The 17,510-nt window shown below is 36.6% G+C and overlaps 1 protein-coding gene across 3 annotated transcripts; it reads right to left on the minus strand.

Moving 5' to 3' along the window:
* Window positions 1-4,537: 4,537 nt before the first annotated feature.
* Window positions 4,538-17,140, minus strand: PSMD11_1 (26S proteasome non-ATPase regulatory subunit 11; the record flags this gene model as incomplete). Of its 3 annotated transcripts, XM_012940625.2 has the most annotated exons (9): window positions 17,001-17,140; window positions 16,870-16,968; window positions 14,037-14,291; window positions 13,512-13,706; window positions 11,807-11,951; window positions 10,362-10,485; window positions 9,627-9,788; window positions 6,556-6,607; window positions 4,593-4,735 (listed from the first exon to the last, which is right to left on the minus strand). In XM_012940625.2, the coding sequence occupies exons 1-9, from the start codon at window positions 17,071-17,073 to the stop codon at window positions 4,593-4,595; spliced, it is 1,248 nt and encodes a 415-aa protein (XP_012796079.1). In that variant the 5' UTR covers window positions 17,074-17,140. The 3 variants fall into 3 exon arrangements, with proteins under 3 accessions (XP_051075400.1, XP_051075399.1, XP_012796079.1); XM_051209917.1 differs by lacking the exon at window positions 6,556-6,607 and having other exon boundaries at window positions 4,538-4,735; XM_051209916.1 differs by lacking the exons at window positions 14,037-14,291; window positions 16,870-16,968 and having other exon boundaries at window positions 4,538-4,735.
* Window positions 17,141-17,510: the final 370 nt, after the last annotated feature.

Below are 17,510 nucleotides of genomic sequence, written 5' to 3' on the forward strand. Positions count from 1 at the left end.
TCAAATCAACAGAATTCACTGAAGGAAATTTTCTTTTCGACAATTTCTTTGCTGAATAATTATCGTAATTCTTTTTTCAATAATACCATAGGTTACTTTCGTTAACAGTCATATATAGTTACTTGTGGAAATCGAACAACATATATAAGCGAACAAGATTGTTTTCAGTTAGTTCCTCATTAAGTTTTACTTTATTATACAGTAATATTTATATGCACAAACGAAATTATCAAACTAATCAAGGCATTTTACAAGTGGAATAGATTATATAAATAAGCATAATAGGTAAAAGTACAAATTCATGTGATGACATGTGTACTAGTTGTGATAAGAATAATATAGGCTTGTATCAATGTTTCATAATGGAAAATAGGTCAAATATAGATAATGAAATAACATTCATAAAAACTAAGTCTACGTAATAAGAAGTGTTCGGATAACTGGATAATGAAGTGTATATTCGGAAAAGTTAGCAGGGGGTGAAAAAAATAAACGAAAAAGAGTATAGATTATCGGATTCTGTGACTACGTACGAAACGACAGAGCTCGTGCTTTGTACGCTACTACCGTCCATAATTGGGAGAAAGTGTGCTCTGTCGTCATTTTATATCAATTTTAAGAAATAAACGACCAATTATAACGAATTTAAGACTAGCTTATTTGATTGGACGGAACAGAATGAAAAGTACTGATAAATGGGGATCAAAAAATGACCGTGCATTTAATGCTAACCAAAGACTTGGATTGTTAACTCGAATTCCTATAGCTTCTGCTATATGTAAGACACGAGATCGAACCCCATAAGGAAAACTAGTAGGAATACAATAAATCACTTTAAATGACCTATTTCTGTCTACTACATCACCGCTATCGATCATGTGTGGTAGAACAGAGCTGCGTATTGTTTTGACGGTGCCGTTTCCTAACCACGAAGGGAATGTGTTCACTAACTCGGCTCAGTTGTCTAGTAGTGCGCACAAGAGCAGCTGTTCTAAATCACAATATGGGAATTTTTCAAACCTGTGGAAGTATAAATAAACAATCTTCAGATTATTTTATAAGAAGCTTTTTGAATCCATGCTGAAATTTCGTCAGACACCAACCCATTAGGGCTGATCAGACTCCCAAGATAAGTGAAGTTGTCAACGCGTTCGACCACTTCACTCCCTATCCTTAGTTCAGGTATTGACGCAAGCCAGTCCTGAAGCAACAACTTGCATTTAGAGAGGGAGAAGCGCATTCCAAACATTCTGGCATTGTTGCTTAGTGCTACCAATAGACTCTGCATTTTATCAGCGTCTTCACCAAACAGGACTATATCCTCATCGTATTCTAAGTCGATAGGTGGACCTCCTGGTAAGAGATCAATGCCCGAAAATTCAGTGGACGAGAGCGTTATTTCTAACTGTAGGTCTATGATGAATTTAAACAAAAATGGGAAAAGTGGACAGCCTTGACGGACGCCACTTGAGTTGCAAAATTTAAAACCTTTATTGTATCTAAAGTGTTAATTACGAAAATTTACTTCTGTTTCAGATAGTTATTATTAAGGAGTTTATTCGATTCTCTGACGTCAGTTCCAGAAAAGTCTTGGGCATTCGAATGTTTTATGGAAAGGACCCAAAATAAACCTGAATGTTCCATACATAATATTCGGAGGACACAATACCGCCTTAACAATAACTATTCATTTCATGACAACACAACTTACCGGAAGGAAGAATTTCAACGGAATCTGTATAGGGATTGTCATCCGACTATGTAGTCATATATATATATCCTGAAAGGCAATACAGAATCGGTACCAGGATTCTGAAAAAGCTACCGAGTTATCATCAAAATCTGAGTATGAACTGTGGGATACAGGTACATTCAGCTGATGAGTCGTAAATGAGACGAAATACACATCATGGATTCCAGTGCTGGCTACATGCCATGTAGTCTATATCAACATGTTCCGTAACAGCTGTGTCGACGCAATCCGCACATATGCTAACCAAGACTGATTAAATTCAAATCGAAAAATACCGATGACGAGACAATCCAAAACACTACGAATTGAATTCAAACTACTGAGTAGTAAGTAGTATGGCGTAAACAGAGAGGAACCAAAGATGGAATAGCTTTTTTAGAGATTAAACCAACTGAATAATGCACAAACTTCTCGATGTGAAAAACCCGAAAATTTCCATTTCGTTTATCTTGTTCAAAGATTGACCAACTGAAAATTTCTAGTTCTTAAACAAATTTCATAATAAGACTTAGTTATTAAAAACTAATCATGTGTTAACGAAGTGATTACTCTTTTCAAAGGATAAAGTGAATTTCATCAAACAGACGGATCCTTATCAATGAAATAGATCTTACAAGTTTGAGAATTATATTGCTTATAGTTTCGAGGACTACCGTGTTGAGATCAGTGCGATAGCTGGAAACATTGGGTAACATGACTTAGGATCGGTTACAATGATTCAGATCCATTCACTGTGAAAATCAGTCTCAGTATTCGTGTATAAACATCTTCATGAACGATATTCAAAATGTTTAACCTATCTCACTATCAGTGCTATTATATCTATTTTGTTATGCCGATTTCATATGTAGCAACATGAGTGCTGATAAATATTTATCCCAGGTTGTGCTGAGTGACAATAAACGTGAATTCAACTTGTGATAATTGCATTTGAGAAAGCCAATGTTTTGTATATTATTGCCGTTTTTTCCATATAGTTATTATCATACATAACACTTTCGGTAATGTTGCGTCCTCTGACTCCAATGGTTTCACCGTTGAAACCTAGCTAACACTAAGTGACTTGTTAGAACTTCCCCATAATCGATTGCTATCTATTGTGCATGTTAAGTTTGTCATACATTGTTCCACTCGCTCCCTTTCCATTCTTTTGTATATTGTTTTGTACTACTTATTTACATTCAGTAAGCAGTTGTATTCCTAACAATGTTTACAGCTATGTTGTAACGCAAGTTGTAGTGTGACATTCTAAAATATTCATATATATTTATTACGTTTATTGTACTTATCATTTTAATTACTGTATCTTAATCACTGCAGCGGTTATCCGCAGTTTCGTGCATTTGTTTAAACGCAACAGTTACCATATTGTTTTACTCTTAGTTCGGGTTTCGGTTGTTCATAAACTGTTGTCAGATATAGACACAGCTATCAGCTGTCGGTTGTACTATCGTATGTTATAATTATTTTTTATGTTACTGTTACAGGAAGCTTTTTATTTTCATACTTGAAGGACGCGTTTAAACGCTCTAGACACCTCACAAATTGAGGTTTGTAACTAAATTTAGTGTATTGTTCAATAAAGAATCGCTACTGTAGACAAATCGTTGTTTTGGAACTTCGGTTTCGCGCGTATCTCAATCGGGTGACCTAGACGCTTCGATAGATGTAACAGTCAATAAGGCATGTGACTCATTGTCATCAGTATTCATGCATATTAATGATTTTTCTTATTGTTCAGTTTGTTAAATGGAGCCAGAATACTCTTGAGAGTTTTCGAAAGTGTCCTCAGTGTTATAGACGAGTTTCGGACACAATAACTTAGTTTTATAGACAGCAGAAGTACAAATTATTGATTACTGGAGTGACCGATGCCATGACTGTTTAGTGCGACAAAGTATGTGGAAATCATTTTCACTAATAACTTTTTAATGTACCAGTCATTTAGCTGAGCCTCATAATACTACTCGTATTTATTATAAGAAAATGAAACTATTACAATCTTATCACAGTATAACGTTAAATTGGATTTAGTAGTAATCGAAATATCGTTTGGTAGTTAATCATTCATCATTTTTAATGGTACCCAATTACTCGTATATGGCCATTTTGAATAAAACGAAAAATCCAAATCGTGTTTGGAACCTTAGTCTATGCACGACGTAACATCTATGCATTCATTTATGTATGAAGAATGTTCTCAACTAAATAATATTTAAAATTACTAGATTGCCTTTCTCTTACGAAAGCTAAGTGATTTGGTGACCTTTAAAATTTGAAGTAAAATCTGGTTTTAAGAGCTGTCACAAGTTTGAGAGTGGATTTCACTTCTAATTTCCTCACACTTCTTGTTAAGGTACATCAAAATGATGTTGAGTTAGGATCAGTCTTGACGACCTGAGAACGTGACCGCAGTACCCAAGAAACAAGTAATTGGGATCAGTCAAAAACGACCCTTTGGTGAGTAGTTTTTGATATGCTAGGTCTGTACATTTAAGACCTTACTGTCAATGACGGAAATCTGCAGGGTAAGATGAGGTGTTGTCGTTTGAAACGACCTTCTTCACCACCCCCTTCTTCCATTGTGGGAGGGATCTACGATGGTTATGAAGTAAACTCCAAGTTACATCCTTCGAAATTCTGAAGAACAAAATAATAAATTGCATTGCGTCCCTATGAATTTAACTTCTTGCCGATGAGTAGACAAGTTTAGGATGCATTTCTTTTACAACATAAAGCCGCTTTCGAATAACGACACTTAACATTTGAGTGAAAAGACTTTAGTTCAAGTAAACGAACTATATTTTTTAAAAAATCATTAGGTAGGAAATCCAAAGTGTCATTTTAATTTAGTGGTTTTTTGGAATAACATATCAACAATACCTCCAAGAGATTGGATTGCAGATAGTGCTAAAGGATAGTCTTTACCATCACATTCTGGTTCTCTGAGTACTAAAACACCAGAACCTTGATCCAGAATTCCTATGATAAAAAACAAGAAAAGTTAAATGAACAGTGAATCCATGTTAAACTTTATCTACTCCTCTCCCACATCAATTCCTTCAGCTGAATCCAAAAAAACTAGATTTATGTCACAGGAAAGAAAAATAACAGTCCAAGTCAATCAAACACATCAGTTTAAGGTCAAACGATAAACGGAGGATGCTAACAGGTACATGCTATTGGATTGGTCTTCCGAGGAAGACAAAAATATGCTATTGGTTAAAAATCTCGTTTAGTTTCTCCAGGGGATAGATACATATTTATGAATGAGTTGTGTATATGTTTCGATGCAATTAGCAAGCAAAAGCTTCCTACTTACTCTCGGTTTTCCTACACAAGTATCCGCTTGGATAACAGATATATTAAATTGGTGCCACCACCTCGAAACACCAAGTGCGATGAATTGGTCATGATTTACGAATGCCATTTCAGAGGTTTCACACCTCTCATTAGTTACGGATGCTTTCGTTGGGTTGAATAAGCGAAGACGTGGTCCGTCTACGATTTAATGCGTTGGTACGAAAAGCAGATATATAGGACTGAAATGTATCAGTCCATAACAACTCCCAGGTTGAGGTCCTAGAGATAGTGCAAATTAATGACTTAAGATGCTATCAGAATGCTATTGGAATAAAAATCAATGGTGCACCTGTCGCACTTTTCCACTAAAATATTCCTTAAAGTAGGATGATAATCGTTAATTAAAAAAGGACCTTTTTTGGTTGTATTTTCGGTCGAAACGTATCTCGCATTAAATACTATTATTATTCAATTATCCGTTGATTACACAAGTCATCCCTCCCTTATTTCTTAATAATATTATCATTTCATCTTTGTGGAGCTATTTTTGCACTATAAATAAATGTTACTATTTAATATTATCAAATTACTATTAATTTTCATGATACTGACGATAGCCATACAAATTATATTACATCTCGATAGAAGTACTTCACCGATAAAAACTCAAGTGGAACCATAAATCAATCAACTGCAAGAACATAGTAATCATAGGTTGATAGACCAGATGGAATGTGACTCTCAATGGAATCCAAGACGCTCATTTTATCCTATCTGGGGCTCGTCAGTTGGATGTATCAAGCAGATGTTCACCCCGGGACTCGAACCCAGTGCCGTTTTCTCCAAACGGCATTCAGTTGCACAGGAGGTATGAGATTTGATTCACATTGTTGGTTTGAATTATCCTATTTTGATCTTTTTGGATGAAATTTGATCAGTCTTCGTTGGCATATGGGCATCCTGTGCGGAGTGCGTCGATACAACCATTGTGGCACAAGTTGATATAGACTAGATAGGATGTGGATATCAGTGGAATTTAAGACACGCGTTTCGTACTCAGTAGCCAAGCATATAACGCCATGGTGTTTGAAGAAAAAGGTACTAGGTTCAAGTCCCAGAATGAGCATCAACTTTAGGATCCGAGTACAGTCAATTAACGAGTTCCAAATAGGATGAAATGCGCATCATAGATTCCAGTGTTAACCACATCCCATGTAGTCTATATCAACATGTGTCATAATGGCTGTGTCGATGCAATCAGCACAGGACACACAAATCCCAATCAAGACTGATCCAATTTCAGTCAAAAATACCAACAACTGGGTGGTGTGGCAACTCGAACTGATGTACGTACGTACGAAGTTCTACGTTGTTACTGACTGACTTACAAATTGAACGGATGATCATAAGTTAATACTTCAGTTTAACTATCAGGTATAAACTTTATTATAGAAGGAAAAAATATACCACGAAAATCTATCAACACTTAAAAAATTTACCATTATGTTGGTTGTCCAAAATCATTTGTGAAAGTTTCTTTTCTACAGTTTCCTAAAAATTAGGATAATTCAAAACAAATAAAATGCTTAATAAGATGTTAGGGATTATAATTCATCACAAACCACATGGTGCAAAAGAGACATATCAGTTACAGAGTTTCATATAAACAACAAATCTCTAAATGAAAACTAACCCATTGATGTGAACAGAGGAATAAAAAAGCCATGACTAACAACGGAATCCATTGTTGAGGACGTTATTTCACTTAATTCAAAGCTTGTTAAGCACTAACATTTAGTTTTGTCCCTAGTTTATTCTACAAACCATAAGACTGCTGCATAATTCACAGCTATACTCCCTTCTGTTCCGAAGCTATTGTAATATGAATGTAACCTTTGGAACCTATTTTACTACCCTAATGTCTCGTTTGAACATAATTTTATCTTGCAAATTGTTTGTGCTTTGTGGTCACTCTAGTAACCTATTTATTCATGAATCTCTATACACTAATCGGAATACGGATCGGGAATAAATCGAGTGGTGTTCCAGTTGACTCGTCTTCTCTCTTTTGCTTGTCAACCAATCAGGTGATAGAATGGTTTTCGTCTCTCTGCCCAAGGTCGTTAGTCTCAGTTCAGAATCACGCATTTCTAGCCTCGGTTGTGACCATATGCAAAGTCATGTTAGATTTCCTGCTCAATGCGCGTTAACCAGAGGAAATCTTTCAGTTAAAGAAGATACAACCACTTTTTATGAAGAAAGTAAAAGAAGGTTACAGCAGGATCGTCACTGGCTTCTATTCTGAGCCATATCTGATAACGTCTCTCTACAGGATTCCAATCCTGTACTCACCCTGGATGGTGAGCAGATAGAAGTAGTCGAGAAGTTCGTGTATCTGGGTAGCTGCATAAGTGCTGGTGGGGGTGTGAGTGATGAGATCAATGCACGTATAGTGAAAGCCAGAGCGGCTTAGGCCAATCTGGAGCACCTTTGGCGCCTTCGTGATGTCAGTCTGGCAGTAAAAGGTCGGATTTACAACGCGTCGGTGAGAGCAGTCTTGCTCTATGCTTGTGAAACCAGGCCTCTCGGAGTTGAGGACGTTAGAAGACTCTCTGTGTTCGATCATCGTTGTCTCCGAAGGATTGCTGACATTCAGTGGCAACACCATGTCAGTAATGCAGAGGTTCGGCATCATGTGTTCGGGCACAGAGATGATAATTCAATTGGTGTCACCACCTTGAAACACCGACTTCGGTGGCTCGGACATGTTCTACGAATGTCGTCCCAGAGAATTCCACGTCGTGCATTATTTGCCGACTCTGGGACTGACTGGTTGGAAGAAGCGGAGAGGCGGTTAGTGAATGACATGGTGTCGTGGTATGAAAGAAAGCTGCAAAGGACTGGCTTCTGTCGGTCCTTCACGACTCCCTGGTTGGGGTCCGAGAGATGGTGCTACACAGTGGCTAGAGACGTTATCAGATATGGCTCAGAATAGAAGCCAGTGGCGATTTTGCTGTAACCTTCTTTTACTTTCTTCATAAAAAGTGGTTGTGTCTCCCTTACCTGAAAGATTTCTTCTGATTGTACCTTTCCGTTCCCTCGTTACTACCACACTACCTTACACCAATCTCTTCGTTATTATTCTCTTTTTCTTTTGCGCTCCTTAGTTTTTTTTCTATTTCTCTTCGAATTCTCATTGTTTTGTGTGGCGCATATATATTGGCGCTCTCTTGTACCAATATTCATATGTTCAAATAAATAAATAATGAATAACGTCTCTAGCCACTATGTTGCACCATCTCTAGAACCCCAACCAGGGAGTCGTGAGGGACCAACAGAAGCCAGCCCTTTGCAGCTTTCTTTCATACCACGACATCAAGTCATACACTGACCACCTCTGCGCTTTTTCCAACCAGTCAGTCCCAGAGTCGGCAAATAATGCACGACAGTCCTCAATATACTCTAGTGTTTTCAAATACCAGTCTCCATCCGATGATTATCTCATCTATGCTGGAAAAGTAAATCGAGAATGTGAAAAATTTAAAATAAATGAAATTACGGCGGATCAATTTCGATGTCTGGTTGTTATCTGTGCATTAAGGAATCTAGAAGATGCGGACATCCGAACAAGAATTTTAACGCGCATTGAGCAGGAAATCTAACATGACTTTGCATATGGTCACAACCGAGGCTAGAAATGCGTGATTCTGAACTGAGACTAACGACCTTGGGCAGAGAGACGAAAACCATTCTATCACCTGATTGGTTGACAAGCAAAAGAGAGAAGACGAGTCAACTGGAACACCACTCGATTTATTCCCGATCCGTATTCCGATTAGTGTATAGAGATTCATGAATAAATAGGTTACTAGAGTGACCACAAAGCACAAACAATTTGCAAGATAAAATTATGTTCAAACGAGACATTAGGGTAGTAAAATAGGTTCCAAAGGTTACATTCATATTACAATAGCTTCGGAACAGAAGGGAGTATAGCTGTGAATTATGCAGCAGTCTTATGGTTTGTAGAATAAACTAGGGACAAAACTAAATGTTAGTGCTTAACAAGCTTTGAATTAAGTGAAATAACGTCCTCAACAATGGATTCCGTTGTTAGTCATGGCTTTTTTATTCCTCTGTTCACATCAATGGGTTAGTTTTGATTTGCGCTGAGCAACCGCGTAGTACGATTAGCCCTCACATTTAAAGTATGGCTTATACCCAAGCACCTGGTGAATTTCGTTATTTATACAACTATATACTGTGTTTCGAACACTGTCAAGGAAATTATAGAAACAACTCTACATAAACTGTCCCATATCTAGTTAATTATCATCAACGTAGGATCTTGCACGAGTCTGAACCTACTCGAATAGTCAAACCTCAAGTTAGAAATAACACTTAACTCAAGAAGTGGGAATAAGATAAAGAATGAATACAACTGTAAGTAACTGTAACTGATTTTTTTGTCATGGTATCATAAAATTATGACTTGTAGAACTACATACGTTTACAAGTAACATTCCTGTAGGATGGATTTAAAGCTAATGACAATAAATATTATTCTTACCAAAGGAATATTGATAAGTTTGGCAATATGATCAATTTGAACACGAGAATATGGTTCGATAAGTTTCAGAAGATTTTGACCAAATAATGTATCATAAAATGAGTGAAGATGTCTGCTAATTACTGGATCTCCAGATAGTTCAGTTTTGTATTTCTCTTGAAGCTAAAACAAATACGCACGTTAAAAATACACCAAGGGTTAATATTTTACACGGTATCGAAAACGTTACAAGTTAATTATTTTATAAGCAAACACAGATGTATATATGCTCAACCTCCTTCGTATGGTTAGTGACACTAGATGACTGGTTAAGTGAAAATATATCGGGACAGTTTTTGAAAAAATCACGAATTATTAACATTCTTCTACAAGAAAGCAAATAACTAGGTAATCATTGAAAACTGGGAATCTCTGAACAGTGCGCATCCATGACCCCACCCGGGGTCAAACCCATGACCTTCAGGGCTCTCAGTGTGAGCTTAACTTTTGGACAACAAATTTGGAAACCGTCGGTTAACATTTAGGCCAATTTGCGATATTGAACAACTGATGCACAAAACAACTGTCTGGTGCTTCCTGGCTCTTAGTGATACTGTAAACTATAAGACTAAACAATCTCTACAAACCCTATACATAGACATGTACTACAGATAAACTCAGTGACATGAGAGTGAATAGATAACGTTTAATAAAACATTCCGTTTAGTAAAGTAAAACAAATGTCTAAAATATTACCAGTAGAAAATCACCCAATGATCGTTCTTTAGCGGCGATCCCAACTTCTCGCATAGCATCAATATCACGGCTTGTATATTTTAGAGCTAATTTACTTGTAAGAATACCAGGGATTTCATCAGCGCTAAAAAAAATTAAAAATAATTGAATAATTATTAATAAACCCTACAAATGATTTAAAAACAGTTTGTATTCAGAACTTTTGTACTGCATATACAAGCGTTAAGACTAAAAGCACAAAATATTTTATGGAACACAACATTCTGCAAACAAGATAAAATTAATTTTACTTATTATTAATATAATTTAATAACTGACTGCACATCTCCGTCATTTGTAAATAACCTAGAACCTGGTAAATATGTACATCGATTCAAGTTGACTGATGTCGTGTTTTGGTTTGATACCTCTAACTTTTATAAAATCTACACCAGAAATACGTAATACATATCGCAACCACCTCAGTCGATGAGGATTCACAACTTCATCAACCGATTTACCATATTCACTTAGTCTCTCTGCGTCTAACCTTAGTATTGCCTTCCGAAAAATATTTATGCACAGTTTTTCCGAAAGTGATAAAACTATAACAAGAGATTATGAGAATATCTGCCGTCATGATTACTGCTAACTATGTACTTGAAAATACAGTTGGTTCATAAACGAGGTATGACTTATCATAAATGTGCTTCAATCCAAATTGCAACGTCCCACATGAATACTCCGACAAGCGATTGACAAAATAAAAAATAGGGTTGAGATAATAGTTTTATAAATGATAGTAGGATGAAGTGAACTTAGAGAATATGATTTGAACACCTTTGGATCCCAGTTCAATAGTCTAGAAGTCAAGCGTTCACGCGTGAGACTGAAGACTCTGAATTCAATACCCGCGTGCGGAATCATGGGTGTGCACTGCTTAGAAGTCCCATAATAGGACAAAGTGACTGTCCAGAGCTTTCAGGTTTACAATGGTGGTCTAGCTAAGATCATTTCGTGATTTAAACTTTGAAAACTCTACAATCTCAACAAATTCCTCAAACTAATGTACCAGTATTTTTTAAAAGTCTGATTTTGTTCGAAACTTGTTCGTTATAAGCATATTACTTATGAGTAACTAGAATTTATTTCCTTTTTTGTATGCTATTGTATGATCATAAAATAACTGTCCTAGGTTTGAGTCTTAGTGTGGGTATCAACACTGGGATGCAAGTACATAAGGATGACGGGTCCCAAATGAGGCGAAAAGAGCATCCTGAACTACACTTCTAGCTATTGTTGAACCTTAATAAAAACTTGTAATTAAGTGACAATATCGGGGTACTCTGTTTCTAATGCACGTATATATGCAAATTGCAGTCAGTAACATCAACAACGGGAAAGCACAATTCACTAAGAAAAAAATGTAAAAATAATTTTGAAGAACAACAGAAAACATGACAAACCTATTTAACATAATTTTTGATAGCAACATGTATTTAAGAGCATCAATAGCTCGTTTGGAACTAATTGAGTCAAAGCCTTCGAATGCTTCATAGAAGTAAGAATATGCAGTTTTGAAATCACGTTCATCAGCAGCGTGTAGAATTCCTACAGTTGAAAATAAAATTAAATTTATATAGTTTATACACACCAATGAATTGTAGAGAGAATGTCATATAGACGGATATGGGACTATTTAAACATATCCAGTTTTGCATATAAGAGGTTTCGACACGACTTTAAATCTGTTTTATGAACTGTAAAGAAATTTAAATATAAAAATTTGAGATAAAACCTATTTCTTCAAGCAATTTTTAACTGTAATTTGAGCATTTTGGAGAACTTGGAATTTACTGTTAGTAAATTTAACACTCATAAACTTACGTCCCAGTAGACTCTGTTCTTCGGTTATTGTATAATTCATTAAAACGTAGGACAGTGCAATAGATTAAAAGTGTAAATACATCCCAGTAGTTATCAACAGAAAACTATGAAAACTGTGTGATCAGAAGAATAGATCTCACCGAAGATGTAACGTTTCACGAACTGCGATTAACAGCACTTTACTGTCATATGAAACAGCTATATATATAATTACTGTATTACGACACAGTTCAGCGAACGTGTTTGAGCTCATTTTTACGCAGTCTGCAATATCCTGGGAAACACCTTTTGGTCAGTGACGAAACACCGGGAACTACAAGTGGGAGGTTTATACGATTTCGACACAACAGTCAGGTCTTAATTCATTGAAGAGTGGATGACCTACAAAACTGGTATCCTCCAATCGTTTAAAACACCTAATTATGTTTACTTCCTCGTTCATAATTTATGTATAACCATGTTACTTTGTGGAACAAAAAACCTATTCTTCCGGCCAGCGGTCTTGTCTTTGATATCAGTTCACCCGGGAGACTGTACCAATGACATGGTCTTGTGTGGCAGCCATCACTCGGTCACATAGTATTGCATTTTCAGATTAACATTCTGTTGATCTACTCTTAGCCCCAAAACCGTGCATCATTCACTAAATCACAATCAATAAAGGAGGCTGATCTATTTAATTTTTCTTAGGGTAGACGATACTTTCTGCTCACAACACCACGCTATTATGAATGGAGCCATAAATAATGTTTCAAATGGTTGGGATAAAGCTTTGTTGGCACTAGACAGTAAACTGAATATTTTAAGAATTCCAACTTTACAAGTTATTGCTTATAGTTATCTCAGACATCTGTCCTTTGTTATACGACTTTTAGGAAAAAGCAACACTACTAGTTCAAACCGTGCTGGCAAAGTAAGTCTATTGCAAAGAAAATGACAGAATAGTAAGTACTGACAGATACTTGGAAATCAAGGAAACTAAACGAAATAACCGTATGCAATGAGGAATCATTTGATTAGAGAGGTTAGTTTTGCCACATTTCTTCTGTCGCAAGCAGCTAATAAATCTCCATGGTTGTAAACCTGGATTTTATTATAACCGATGTATAAACACAGTAAATGGCAGTTTGTAAATTCAAGTTTAAACTACGAAGGAAATAATTTCCGGAAGACCATGAGCTATTTATGAGAGTACTAAGGAATATTGAGATTGTTTATCTTAAAACGATTCCCAAATATTTAAAAAGGTATTTTATACAAGAAACAACATGTAAGACCACTTACCGGAAAGCAGATCAAGGTTGGCCTGTAAACGTGGCGGACAATATATACCATTTGCTGTAGTTCTGGCAGATGTAAGTGCAGCACGGGCCCGTTGAAGATTACCTAATCTATAATAAACTCGACTCTCCATGAGTTGAACCTCAACCAAAAGAGCTTTATCATCCAGTTTTTTAAGTTCACGTAATAAATTTGAACCTAATGCAAAATGGAAAATGTAATGTTTGTAAAATAAAACATTTAACGTTCAAGACATATCTATTTCTATCCTTAAGAAATCGGTTTATTTTTCGCATGGATACAAAGAAACCACGTATCAAATTTATATTGCTGTGTAGATTTAAAAACAGAGTCACATCCAAACTCATCACCTGATTGATAAACGGGTGATTAGGTTACTATGCTACAACTCATTTGCTGAGTATAGATTTATGTACCCGGCTTTGTGTGAGAGCTAGGGATACTACCAGGCCGTAAGATTACAATAAGTTAAAGATAGTGTAAATGAAAAGAAATTTTGCAAATTACCTAATTTTAATGCTTCTTCATAACTTCCATTATCATAATAAAGACCCATTAGACGGGCTTCTAATGCTTGACGAAGAAAAATACGCTTTTCCTGGTTGGCCCATTCAACGCATTCACGACAGAGGTCAACCTCACGACCAGTTCCTCCTTCAAGATCCAAAAACAAATCAACCAGAGTCCTAACAAGACGACCAGCTTTTGCTTTGCTCATCAGCTTGAGAAACGGTCGAGTTACTAAAATGAGGTCTCCCAGTCCTAAAACATATCAAGAAATAAAATGAAACACATTTCAAGCAGTGTGATAGAAGCTGAAATATGAGATATATCTAATAATTTAATCCCTGAAAGTGATGAATTAAGATGCCGAATTATAACAACTAAATACAACAGGCGTAGTCTGTAAGTAAGGAAGGGTAATATTAGTAGTTGTACTACTCTCTTGTTTAGCTGGAACTTAGCAAGACAATGTGGGAAAGAATAATTCTAAGCCAACATTCAATCAACAAACAATGTAAAGCTAAATCATGTTAAAATTACGCTAAAACTCTGAATACTACATAGATAACATTACATAAGGCTGTTTTACAGTAAGTTAACCTACTTCCCCGAAAAATGAGGTCAACTTATGTCACTATGAAAAACAACTGTCTTTCAGGGGCTATATGACTTAGGGGTCCTCTTTTATAAAAGAAACTAACCGAAAATCGTATTTCGTCGAGATAATATTTTATTAATAATATGTCAAAGAGCTGAAAGACAAAAAGTAGACAAATAGGTGCCCCTGAAGATGATTGAGAACTACATTAGTGATAATAGTCGTTTTGTAAAGACTGGTACATATCACATATACACGAACCAGTGACTTTATGTGGTGATATCATGTTCTACTTCAGCGACATCAAGCCTCTTTATACTCACTACTATGCGTCAAAGTAGGGGATGTGACATGCGTAAACGTCAGTTGAAAGCTCCTAGTTATATACACTGGTTTTTCATCCTTACGTAGCAATTCATCTTTAATAGCAGCAATCTACTCGGTGGTGTCAACACAAGAACAATGCTTTCGAGATATCCTTAAAATAATACTTGCAACCAACTTATATTCAGTGTCAATGTCTATGTGCGTAAAATTTATCGGAATTGCGAAGTATACTTGCCCTTTGAAGTTTAACTGGATATCTTGACCAATACATACGGAACAAACTACCAAAGGCCAAATGGCCCTTTGTATATCATAACCAATCCTGACACAACATTCGCGAAGTGAGAAAGGTGCATTAAGTATAGTTGTATTATTGAGAAGACTGTATTTTGCACTTTCAGTCAGTCAGCTACAACGTAGAACCAGGCACATATGTGCATCGGTCCAAGTTGCCACACCATTAGCACAAGATAGACGCCAAATTCATAGTAGTTCTTTTAATGGTAGTAATATATAAAGAAAGATTGCACATAATATGATACAGGAAGATTTAGTACGTAGAAAGGTATAGCGCAATTTTATTCTCATGGTTTAAGGGAAGAAAAAGAGTGTATACACCTGCGACATTGTGATAGATTCTGAGCCATGTCACACAGTCTTCAACCGTTGGTTACGATAGTCACGGGTACCATAACCAAGTAGTTCGCATCTACCAACATGGCTCAGACTAGAAGTTAGTGACTTCAAGGACTGATGCCACGTTTTAGTCTGACCGCCCCAAACTTCCTTTCACGTCTCCAACACTAATCAGCTTTGTGCGTCGTGGTAATTGGTGTTCAGGCATACGTAGCACGTGGCTCAATCATCTCAGTCGATGAATATTTACAGCCTCATCAACTGACTTACCATCATTCCCTAAAACCTTAATATTACTTACCCGGTGATCTCAGCAGATGCCGGCATTATTTCTAAGATATCTGTCATCAAATACTAGTATCTTACGGGTATCTCCTACTCTTAATGGCCACGTTTCGCATCTCTAAAGTAAAACAGAACGAACTGCCGCACAGTATACTCGTCCTTCAATTGATAGACGGATATCTCGCCTTCGCCATAGATGACATGTGTTGACAAAAGCCAAACGAGCTTTCTGAATCCGCGTAGAGATTTCGTAAGACACCAACCCATTTGGGCTGATCAGACGTCCAAGTGGAATTGTCGACGCGTTCGACTACTTCACTTTGTTGAACTGTTATTATTGCGGGCGACCAGGGAATTTTAATCTCCAGCACATACATAGTACATTTGATCTTGAGATTATTAAATATTGCTCTGGATAAGAACCAGTGACAACTGCTGTATCTTTAGATGACAATCATCATAAGAGTGGATGGTTTTCCTTAGATGTAGTTGCATATTAACCGTACCACTTATCACATACCAATCTTGTTCATTTGTCTACTGACTGTGCTACCTTTCTTTTATTTCACAGTGATATAGAACTGTTAGAAAACTATGTCTAGACACTTAAAAATTTAGTGAAGTTGAAGGGACTACCGCTGGTTACCATTTTAATTCTCCTCATGGTTACGGTAGCAAACCAGAGACAACTGCTAGATAAAACATAAGGCATTAGTTCGAAAGCACCACTGTTAGGTCACTTCCAACCATATTCTCTTGGTTTATATTCACAACTTAGATCAAAACTCTGTAGATAATTGAATTTTTCAGAGATGCCTGTACATCCAGATAAGTAATTAATTTGTGCTGAGCAATGCGTTTTTTGTGGGTAACAATTCACCATGCACACATCACCAGCTCTGAAAACAGCAAAATATGCACAACGTATCACGTAGTGTAGTAACAATGAGACGCAAAGCGTCCATAATAAAACTGGGATAACTGACTAACCTTTTGCATCTTTCTTCTCAGCGAGTAAATTTCCAAGCTCCAGTATAGCTTGTTCCTTAGCTTTGATTGAAGCTTCGTCAGGTTCAATATCATTTCTGACTGTAAAAATAAGTTTGGCAAGTACTGAATACCTATGTTTTGATAGTTTTCAATCAATTTATTCTCCGTTTCTTTAGAATGAGTGTTTTGCGGCTCAGTCAACATTTACGAGAAGGGCACTTACTAAGACGTTTTTTTGAAAACCCGCAACACCTTCAGCAATTCAACCTCCAAAGTTTATTGACTTCAATTTCTCATTAATAAGAATTGTAGGTCGGCTGACTCCTTTTAGCCCCTGAGGTTTGTTTACTAACTAGGATCTAGGTTCTGGCTAAAAATCCTCACTGGCAAGCTGATATCCCTCGTTCATGTATAGTGGTCGAGGGATACCATCGCCAGTTCACTCAAACATGATTTTTGGACCTTTTGCGATAGCATTTTAGACGGATGGCTCTAAAGGAGGCTGGAGAAAGGTTATGTTAACAGCTGAACGAATACCTTCGGAAAGGGGTATCGTGCATATTATAGTGATTTAATAGTTGAGTTCATGAGTCGATTGAAGCTAGACCACTATGGAAAAACTGGAAGCGCTGGACGGCCGT

The sequence above is a fragment of the Schistosoma haematobium genome, chromosome 1, assembly GCF_000699445.3.
Source record: "Schistosoma haematobium chromosome 1, whole genome shotgun sequence".
Classification (NCBI taxonomy): Eukaryota; Metazoa; Platyhelminthes; class Trematoda; order Strigeidida; family Schistosomatidae; genus Schistosoma; species Schistosoma haematobium.